The 11,651-nt window shown below is 41.0% G+C and overlaps 1 protein-coding gene across 3 annotated transcripts in view; it reads right to left on the reverse strand.

Moving 5' to 3' along the window:
• LOC110493893 (cadherin-22) overlaps positions 1 to 11,651 on the reverse strand; it is a 307,060-nt gene that overhangs the window by 32,989 nt on the left and 262,420 nt on the right. For all 3 annotated transcript variants that reach the window (XM_021568462.3, XM_090205033.1, XM_036949887.2), the window contains one exon: positions 7,680 to 7,801. In XM_021568462.3, the coding sequence (XP_021424137.1) occupies positions 7,680 to 7,801 (122 nt within the window). The remainder of the gene's footprint in view (positions 1 to 7,679; positions 7,802 to 11,651) is intronic.

Genomic DNA, 11,651 nt, shown 5'->3' on the forward strand with positions numbered 1-11,651 from the left:
ATATGGAAAGTGTTTGGTTTGAGGGGATGCACCTAAGCAATATAGCCATTAGCCAGTTGTTGGTGTGCTCTTCTATCACTGCCATCTCCCTGGTGACCTGCAAGTAACGGCCTTCCTCTTCATCTTGCTGCAGCTGTTGTGGACCAGGACCGGGTGCTTGGATGTCTCGGCTCACTGCCATGTTGTGTAATATGGTGCATGCCACGAACACCAGGCACATCTTGACAGGTGTTAGCAGCATGGTACAGTCAGAAGTGTCAAGTTGCAGGAACCTGCTCTTTAGGACTCTGAAGATACTCTCCACGATACCCCTGGTGAGAGTGTGCCACATTATACCCCTCCCGGCTTGAAGGGTTGTGGAAGGACATCATGAGCCATGGCAGAAGTGGATTGCCTTTGTCGCCTGTTGAGATAAACACCTTTTAATATAACTAATAGCACAATTACATACATCTTACTCCTTAAACATGGGTTATATATAGGCTACTCACCGACTAGCAAGTCCCCATTCAGAGTGGCCATTCTTTCTGCCAACCCAGAGTGCCACAAAATGAAGGAGTCAAGGGCTGACCCTGGAAATTTGGAACAAACTCTCTAAATCAACTGATCTGCATCACAGACCACTTGAGCATTCACAGCTTGTTGCCTCATTCAATTTCTGTACACATGCCCGTCGACAGAGGGTGCCCTGGTGGCTACAGTATATGGGTGCCACCGATGGCACCGAGCACATTGGGGTCTTGGCGTGGAACCTCTCCTTGATGCACCAATGTTCTGCAGGGGCGTCGGGGAAATTAATGAAGCGGTTGGTGTACCGTAGCATCGCAGCAAGGAAGAGGGACAGGCACATGGACACAGATTTGGGAGATGCCAACGACATCTCCGGACACTGTGAAATGACCCAGTAGCAAATACAGAGTGGGCACAGGTGACTGAGGAGAACCGGGAGGGATGTTGGCTGGTTGATCCTGCTCTCCAAATCATCCGACATAAGATGACAGCTCCATACTCACTGCTCATTCCAGCTAAAAGTGTTGCACCCACTCCGTGTCAGTCATTCCCATTACATTTAGACTGCCTCAGAATGTGCAAAGGCGTGATCACAGGCTGATATCTCCGTTGTCTGTCCCTCAGGAACACCAGGGAACAATCACGGTTTATATACCTGTGGGTTTGAGTTTAGAGCGTGTTCAGACCAAACAAATGATGCATAAAAACACAGCAACTCAATAATTTGCATGTGCTTGGGAAGGGCCTGTTGTAATGTGTAATGTGTTCCTGCAATGCTCTGCTCCCATTGAGTTGCTGCATTTTTTACATTAGTTTGTCTGGTTTGCAGGCGACCTTATCCTACATCGGCTACTGAACAACATATTTTACCAAATTATATTAATCTGCAAACCCACAAGTTAGGTATTAATAGAATGCAGGCTAATCTATCAAATGTACACTACATGACCAAAAGTGTGTTCCAAAATCATGGGCATTAATATGGAGTTGGTCTCCCCTTTGCTGCTGTCACAGCCTCCACTCTTCTGGGAAGGCTTTCCACTACATGTTGGAACATTACTGCGGGGACTTGCTTCCATTCAGCCACAAGAGCATTAGTGAGGTCGGGCACTGATGTTGGGAGATTATGCCTGGCTCGTAGTCGCCATTCCAATTCATCCCAAAGGTGTTCAATGGGGTTGAGGTCAGTTGGCACTATGCATTCGGGCAGGTAGCGTGGTCCTGACATCTGCCAAACTCAGATTTGTCCATTGGACTGCCAGATGGTAAAGCGTGATTCATCACTCCAGAGAATGCATTTCCACTGCTCCAGAGTCCAATGCCAGTAAGCTTTACAACACTCTAGCCGAGGCTTGGAATTGCGCATGGTGATGTTAGGCTTGTGTGCGGCTGCTCGGCCATGGAAACCCATTTCATAAAGTTCCCGACAAACAGTTCTTGTGCTGACGTTGCTTCCAGATGCAGTTTGGGGTGGTGGAGTAGACATTTTCACTTCACAATAACAGTATTTACAGCATTGACCGGGGCAGATCTAGCAGGGCAGAAATTTGACGAACTGACTTATTGGAAAGCTGGCATCCTATGACGGTGCCACGTTGAATGTCACTGAGCACTTCAGTAAGGCCATTTTACTGCCAATGTTCATTATGGAGATGGCGCGGCTGTGTGCTCGATTTTATACATCTTTTGGCAATGAGTGTGGCTGAAATAGCCGAATCCACTAATTTGAAGGGTGTTCGCATACACTATATATACAAATGTATCTCTGCATCAAAGTTTTAGCTGTGCAAAATGGGCACATTCCATGTTGGGGAAATGAAATGGTTCATATACAATAATTAAAAAGGTACTATTATTTGAAGGTAGTATAAAGTGAGGAAAGCAGAAACAATCACATGCAAAAAAACTGTAATAGTCTTCATGTGGTTCGTAAAACCAAAATCCAATCCAACATTAAGGGTGGCTGAAAACAAATATATATATATAAAAAAATATTGGTTTGCAATAGACAGGGTACTAGATAACACTGACATTCTGGTGCATACCACCTTCTCCAGTGTGGAATAATAGTAAAACATGTATTTTATTGATGTCCACATGTGCTTTGACTTTTGCTGCAAACTATTTTATGATGATTATTCCCTAATGGATTTTGAACTTTAGGTACCTTCTCTAACGCCAGAGGTAACCACAAAACAGGTCTTAGTAACAGGTATCTAGGCCCTTGAGCCATAAAATCGGCCATGGGTGTCCTTAAGCGATTAAGATGTTTCAGATGTATAGTCTATTCAAACTGCGAACAGATAAGGCAAGAGTATTTAGGTCTGCCTTCCCCTCTGGAGGGGGAGAGATTTGCTGAGAACCTTTTAGAGGAATGTGGCTGTCTTTCTATATGCATACAGTGCCTTCAGAAAGTATTCATACCCCTTGACTTATTCCACATTTTGCTGTGTTAAAGCCTGAATTCAAAATGGAGTAAATATATTGTTTTTCTCATCTACACACAATACCCCATAACGACAGTGAAAACATGTTTTTAAGAGATTTTTGCTAATATAATGAAAATTAAATTCAGAAATATCTCATTTGCATAAATATTTACACATCTGAGGCAATACATGTTAGAATCCCCTTTGACAGCGATTACAGCTGTGTCTTTCTGGGTATGTTTTTAAGAGCTTTGCACACCTGGATTGTACAATATTTGCACATTATTCTGTTTAAAATTCTTAATTGATAGACATTCATTTTCAAGTCTTGCCATAGATTTTCTAGTCGATTTAAGTCAAGACTGTAACTAAGCCACTCAGGAACATTCAATGTCGTCTTGGTAAGCAACTCCAGTGTATATTTGGCCATGTGTTTTAGGTTATTGTCTTGCTGAAAGGTGAATTTCCCTCCCAGTGCCTGTTGGAAAGCAGACTGAACCAGGTTTTCCTCTAGGATTTTGCCTGTGCTTAGCTCTATTCTGTTTCTTTTTATCCTAAAAAACATACATTTTCCTTGCCGATGACAAGCGTACCCATAACATGATGCAGCCACAACCATGCTTGAAAATATGAAAAGTGCTACCCAGTGACGTGTTGCGTTGGATTTGCCCCAAACATAACACTTTTTTCAGGAGATGAAGTTAATTTCTTTGCCACATTTATTGCAGTTTTACTTTAGTGCCTTATTGCAAACAGGATGCATGTTTTGGAATATTTGTATTTTCTGTACAGCCTTCCTTCTTTTCACTGTCATTTAGGTTTGTACTGTGGAGTAACTAAAATGTTGTTGAGCCATCCTTAGTTTTCTCTGAAAGTCACCATTGGCCACATGGTGAAATCCCTGAGTCCAAAGTGTAATTAATAACTTCACCATGCTCAAAAGGAGAGTCAATGTCTGCTTTTTTTTAACTTTAACCAATCCACCAACAGGTGCCCTTCTTTGCGGGGTATTGGAAAACCTTCCTGGTCTTTGTGGTAGAATCTGTGTTTGAAATTCCATGCTAGACTGAGTGACCGTACAGATCATTGTATGTGTGGGGTACAGAGATCAGGTAGTCATTTTGAGGCGGCAGGTAGCCTAGTGGTTAGAGCTTTGGGCCAGTCACCGAAAGGTTGTTGGATTGAATCCCCGAGCTGACAAGGTAAAAACCTGTCGTTCTGTCCCTGAACAAGGCAGTTAACCACATGTTCCCCGGTAGGCCATCATTGTAAATAAGAATTTGTTCTTGCCTAGTTAAATAAAAGGAAAATATATATATATATATTAAAATGTAAAAAATCATGTCACACACTTTTATTTGTAAAAATGTATAAAAACATTATTCCATTAATAGGGTATTGTGTGTAGGCCAGTGACACAAAATCTCAATATAATATATTCTTAATTCAGGATGTAACAACACAGTGTGGAAAAAGGCAAGGGGTGTGAATACTTATTGAAGGCACTGTATGTATGTCTATTAAACCTAATTTTTCATCTAGTATGTCTCTATACCTTGACCGGTTTTCAAACCCAAACAGTTGTTACACGTTTGCTACAGTGGCACATTCCTTATTCCAACTTTTCATGAGCACTAGGCTGGTGGAATTATGAGGGAAGTAAGTCAAGGTCAGAATATGAAGTCTCTGTAGACACACCTCCTCCACACCTTAATTTCTTTGATCTCCACCCCAAAATAATTACGGTTGAATAGCATGTTATTCTCATGCTTAAGTTCAAGGTCAGAATACGCATAGAGAAAAGTGCATAAAAAGGGAATTAAGTTTCATTTTCGCACACATAACTTGGGTCGGAATTGGCCCCATAGAGAGCAGCAAATCTGTCCCAGAATGCTCCAAGTAGCTATGCCAAGGCAGAGAATGAACACGAGAAACCCCTGACCCAAAGACAACACATTTCCATTAAAACATTTTGCGGTCAAAGACGAGAGAACTTCTGGAACATTACAGAGCAGGAAGAAAATAAATGAAATGTCCCAGCAGCTACGAGACAGCTAGACCAAGAGAGCACAGTTTTGAGTGTCCTGGTTTACAGTACTGTATGCATTGTAGTGGAGCAGATTGAGAGCTTCAAGTTCATTGCCGTCCACGTCAACAACAACCAATCAAGGCACTACAGAGGGTAGTGTGTACGCCCCAGTACATCACTGGGGCCAAGCTTCCTGCCATCCAGGACCTCTATACCATGTGGTGTCAGAGGAAGGTCCTAAAACTTGTTTAAGACTCCAGCCACCCTAGTCATAGACTGTTCTCTCTGCTACCGCACGGCAAGCGGTACTGGAGCACCAAGTCTAGGTCCAAAATACTTATTAACAGCTTCTACCCGCAAGCCATAAGAGTCCTGAACAGCTAATCAAATGGATGCCCAGACTATTTGCATTGCCCCCCCCCCCCCCCCCCCCCTCTTTTACATTGCTGTTACTCTCGGTTTATTATCTATGCATAGTCACTTTAACTCTACCTACATGTACATATTACCTCAGTTACCTTGCCTAACCGGTGCCCCCGCACATTGACTCTGTACCAGCACCCCATGTATATAACCTTGCTTTTGTTATTTTTCTGCTGCTCTTTAATTATTTGTTACTTTTATTTATTTTCTTAACTGTATTGTTGGATAAGGGCTTGTAAGTAAGAATTTCACTGTGTGGTCTACCCTGTTGTATTCGGCGCATGAGACAAATACAATTTTATTTGTTTGTGCCTTCAACAAAAACAGAAGCCCATTCCATTTTATTTCTAACGCTTACCTCACCATTTTTCCTGACCCATCAATGGATAGACGTCAGTGGATAAATTAAAATGGGAAAATATGGTCCTATCTACGTTATTTGAAAAAGATTTCCAAATGCCAATGTGCCCGTGAGCTGAACATCTTTGAGCTGCACGTCTGAAATCTAAATGGACCTGTGAAAGAATCCTGTTGGGGAAAATCTCAACAATAAGACTAATGGTCTCCCTATGATTATGTGTTGAAGGTTAATGTTGGCTTGCAGATGGAGGAGGGAGCGAGGAAGGAGCGAGGTGGCAAGAGATCAGACCAGACAATGTTATTGGGAGAGGTGGCAAACACAGAGGGCGATGAGCAGTTAAGAGTCTGCAGAGCAAGAGGAGGGGAGGCCTAAGCCTCATTACACATGTAAATGTGGATTCCAGCTTGGAGGCCTCGCTTAAAATCTCTGTGCATCCCAGATGTCACCCTACTCCTTATATAGTGCACTACCTTTGACTAGGGCCTATAGGGCCCTGATCAAAAGTAGTGCACTATACTATATAGGGAGTAAAATACCATTTGGGATGCATCCCCAGTCTTTTAATTATTCCTTTGCTCCGCTCAGTGTAATTGGCTCCAACTGAGGCCGTGGCTTGTTGACCATGAATGGAAATAAAATACCTTAATGACCCCGTCCATTTTTAATGGGAGTTGAGAATCAGGGCTATTATTCTGTCTATTCTCCTTCTTCTGCACTATGCATACAGCCACACATGTTTTATTCTTACACCACCAACTGTTCCAAGTTCATGACCTTTGGATTATGCATTCATTTCTGTCCAACTTCAATGATATTGTGTAATCTCTCCAGTAAATCGGCTGTTGAATATTATGTAGTAAATTTCAAAACAGCTGGCATTTTTTGTTTGTTTAATAAATACAACAGATAAAAGGGTATAAAATCGCATGCAAATGCATGATGTCAACAAATTAAAATTAGCATACTCCTCCAAAGCGGCTAAGTCAATTTGTATTTTTTGACACTATATTGAAGACTGATCCTTGTATATTGATGCTGGGGCCACCAAATGTAAAATGTACACACTCACTGTAAGTCACTTTGGATAAAAGTGTCTGCTAAATGGCATATTATATACTGATTCAATCCCAGCTTTACATCTTCAGTCAAGAAAGCACAAATGCAAAGAGCACAGACATACATTTTCCTTTTATATCCAATAACTCAAGTATTGGCGTAAGCCTAGTTTGGTAAGCTGCTTGTGTGCCAAAAACAGAGTTTATAAATTGCCTTTGGAACAAAGTGTCAAATAGATCATGCTGTCCAATTGAGAAAGGTCCAAATGAGAATCTAGGCGATAATGAAACAATTCTGACAAAGAGGAAGAATGTCTTGGCTGTGCTCTACAACCAACACAAACTGATTTCACAACATTGCATCCGACCAGCAAGTATACAAAGGTCTACTAGTATATGGCAAACAACTTATGTTTTAAACACAGCTTTGGAAACAACATCTTCGATGTTGATGTGTCAGAGATAGTTTAAATGAAGTAGAGGAGTTGGATTGCTGGTGCTGGATAGTTCTTAAAACAAAACTGGATAGAGCACAATGCAACCATGGGCTGTTCCACAACTGTGATATTGAAAACCCTGCGTTGGTAAATCATCACATTACATTACATTTCTGTATGTACACCTTAGAAATTCAAAATGTATTAAAAAATATTGCCAATTAAGTCAGGTTTCCAATGGGATTTGTTTTCTTAGCCCTTTATTGCTGTTGAACTCAGTTTTGGTTGAGTCATGGTAATATTTTTGCTAATCTACTGGAAATAATTATGATGATGAATTCATGAAATACCAGCAACTTCTTTCACACACACCATTCACACAACCAGCACATTAAATACATGGTATTAATGCAATACTTTAAAGTTTGCCCTTACCTGACCCGGCTTGGCATCCTCACAGATAGATGCCTCATAGGGCGTGGCCAGTTCAGGAGGGTTGTCATTCACATCCAGGATACGAATACTCACTGACGAATGGGATATCTGGGATACATTATCTACAAAGAGAACAGAGATTAATTTACAGTGTTTCTATTGAATATTTTACAAAATGGTGATGACCTGTATGCTATAACAGTAATATTGTATTGACTGAAGTAACGTGTTGAACTGGACATCCACTCTTTCAATGTATAATATTGAAAGACTGAAAGAAATGACCAAATAAAACCAAAACTGTACATCATTCTATATATAACTTTCAGAGGTGAAATGCAGTGCAAAGCTGATTGAAATCTGAGAAAACGGGGAGGTCATAATATCGTGCAGTGCATATTAATATCACCTTTTCTCCACACACAGAGACGCGTACAAAGCTCTCCAATCTCCCTCCATTTGGCAAATCTGACCATAATTATATCCTCCTGATTCCTGCTTACAACCAAAAATTAAAGCAGGAAGCACCAGTGACATGGTCTATAAAAAAAGTGGTCAGAAGAAGCAGATGCTAAACTACAGGACTGTTTTTCTAGCACAGACTGGAATATATACTGTGATTCTTCCGATGGTATTGAGGAGTACAACACATCAGTCACATCAATAAGTGCATTGAGGATGTCGTCCCCACAGTGACTGTACGTACATACCTCAACCAGAACACATGGATTACAGGCAATATTCGCATTGCGCTAAAGGGTAGAGCTGCCGCTTTCAAGGAGCGGGACACTAACGAGGAAGCTTATAAGAAATGCCCTCCGACGAACCATCAAACAGGCAAAGCGTCAATAATGGACTAAGATCGAATTGTACTACACCGGCTCTGACACTTGTCGGATGTGGCAGGGCTTGCAAGCGATTACAAACTACAAAGGGAAGCACAGCCGAGAGCTGCCCAGTGACACAACAGCATCAGCTGTCCCGGACGACTGTGTGATCATGCTCTCCGCAGCCGACGTGAGTAAGACCTTTTAACAGGTCAACATTCACAAGGCCGCAGGGCCACTGATTTTCATATCAGAGCTCCAACTATCAAATAATGGATATACAAAAATACAACTTTAATGATTAGAGTACACCAGGGGCCTGACTTAAACATTGAAATATGGATTAACACACTTAATAATGTTTTATAATAATGTAAATTATTTTGATCATGCCCCTGTTAAAAGATAACAAAGCAATGTTCACACCCCTATTCTCTCAGTGAACTTCTTAAAAGGCCACATCGAAACGTGGAAGGGAAGACGATTACATAATTAGCACAATCAAAATCCGCTTTAAATTAGACTCACTACCCCTAATTACAAAACTCAGTGGGTTCTGCGCGTCGACATCTCCTTGCATTTTAATTCCGATTCCTAATTATTTTATTATGTTTGACGAGTTTTCATGTTGGAAGTTATGAGTTACCATTTTACGAATGTATCTCCTTATCAATTGAGAGTGAGTCATCATTGCAATCTCATGTGTGATGACCCTATCTAATGGATGTGCATGTATTGTAATTACATTCAAACATATCTCCGTATGTAACTGTGTACAGTCAACAAATGTTGTGATGTTATTATAATTGTCATCCATTCACAGTTTCAAAGTCCATAACAACACAACATTTAAATTGAAAGTGCCACCAATCACTCACTCTTCATTTCACAGTGGTGGTAGTGTTGCTAATGAGAATACTCACTCCACTAACAGCATAATCCTTACATCGATGCTATATTTTAATTGACTGCTATTTGCCTGAGCAGCAAGAATATAAATGGATGTGCACTCACAGTACTCACAGGGGTCCTACAGAGCAGATAGGAGAATGGCATCAGTGGAAATTACACAAAAACTACTGCTATTCCACAGAACCAGGCTCTAGACATAAAGGGATTGTGTAGTTCACACCTAATAGTTCAGCTTGGTTGCTACAGGAAGCAGTTTGTTCTAAATGTCAATTCGGACAATAGGGAAATGGGGATATGAATGGATTGAGATATTTGGTCTTTGTTTCATCTCCCTTCTGAGGCGAAAGATCAGTGAAGCAGAGAATGGGGTCATACAGTACTGTATATCAACAATCAAATTGTGACGTTGTACTATACAGCTGACCAAAACAAGACATATTTAGATGTTTGTTTTCATACCTTGAATGACAATAAGTGACTGGAATACACACTTTGGTTTAAATGTCATCCCCAAATCATTCCCCCCACCCCCTAAATATGCTTCTCTGCATCTCTGCTAAAATCTGGGTAAACAATATTTTGTTTTATTCTGTACATTTAGTTATTGCTTGCTTTTCTAAAGTCTACCAACTTTGCCAAGACTTGAGACTTGACATTCACTTGAGACTGATGACTTGAAATTATCTGGCCAGGTTTTGTAACGTTTTGTCACTCATTTTGTGGCACAGAGTCTCTGTGGGTTAGGGTACTCTCCATGCAGCTAGTGAAACACACTCAGCCCTCTGATTGGGCCAGCAATTGTCAATCAACACAAATCAGTGCAGTGAGAAGTGCTAGTGCAGTGAGAAGGTTTTGGAGGGTTGTGAGTAGAGGTCGACCGATTAATCGGAATGGCCAATTTATTAGGGCCGATTTAAAGTTTTCATAACAATCGGAAATCGGTATTTTTGGATGCCGATTTGGCCGATTTTTCTTTCCCCCCCCCCTTTTGTTTTACACGCAAGTCAGTTAAGAACACATTCTTATTTTCAATGATGGCCTAGATACAGTGGGTTAACTGCCTTGTTCAGGGGCAGAACGACAGATTTTTACCTTGTCAGCTCAGAGATTCAATCTTGCAACCTTACAGTTAACTAGTCCAACGCTCTAACCACCTGCCACACAAGGAGCCTGCCTATTACGCAAATGCAGTAAGAAGCCAAGGTAAGCTGCTAGCTAGCATTAAACTTATCTTATAAAAAACAATCAATCAATCAATCATAATCACTCACTACACATGGTTGATGATATTACTAGTTTATCTAGAGTGTCCTGTGTTGCATATAATCGATGCGGTGCGCATTCGTGATAAAGGACTGCCGTTGTTCCAACGTGTACCTAACCATAAATATTAATGCCTTTCTTAAAATTAATGCACAGAAGTATATATTTTTAAACCTGCATATTTAGCTAAAAGAAATCCAGGTTAGCAGGCAGTATTCACCAGGTCAAATTGTGTCACTTCTCTTGCGTTCATTACACGCAGAGTCAGGGTATATGCAACAGTTTGGGCCATCTGGCTCGTTGCGAACTCATTTGCCAGAATTCTACGTAATTATGACATAACATTGAAGGTTGTGCAATGTAACAGGAATATTTAGACTTAGGGATGCCACCCATTAGATAAAATACGGAACGGTTCCGTATTTCACTGAAAGAATAAACGTTTTGTTTGAGATGATAGTTTCCGGATTCGACCACATTAATGACCTAAGGCTCATATTTCTGTGTATTATTATGTTATAATTAAGTCTGATTTGATAGAACAGTCTGACTGAGTGATGGTAGGCACCAGCAGGCTCGTAAGCATTCATTCAAACAGCACTTTCATGCGTTTTGCCAGCAGCTCTGTGCTTCAGGCATTGTGCTGTTTATGACTTCAAAGCCTATCAACTTCCGCTAATAGCGTTTCAAACGTCACTCGCACTGTGCCTTCGAGTGGTTGTTTCCCTTGCTCTTCATGGGTAACGCTGCTTTGAGGGTGGCTCTTGTCATTGTGTTCCTGGTTCGAGCCCAGGGAGGAGCGAGGAGAGGGACGGAAGCTATACTGTTACACTGGCAATACTAAAGTGCCTATAAGAACATCCAATAGTCAAAGGTTAATGAAATACAAATGGTATAGAGAGAAATAGTCCTATAATTCCTATAATAACTACAACCTAAAACTTCTTACCTGGGAATATTGAAGACTCAT

This window comes from Oncorhynchus mykiss, chromosome 17, assembly GCF_057628025.1.
Source record: "Oncorhynchus mykiss isolate SJ-2025 chromosome 17, ASM5762802v1, whole genome shotgun sequence".
In the NCBI taxonomy this organism is placed as follows: domain Eukaryota; kingdom Metazoa; phylum Chordata; class Actinopteri; order Salmoniformes; family Salmonidae; genus Oncorhynchus; species Oncorhynchus mykiss.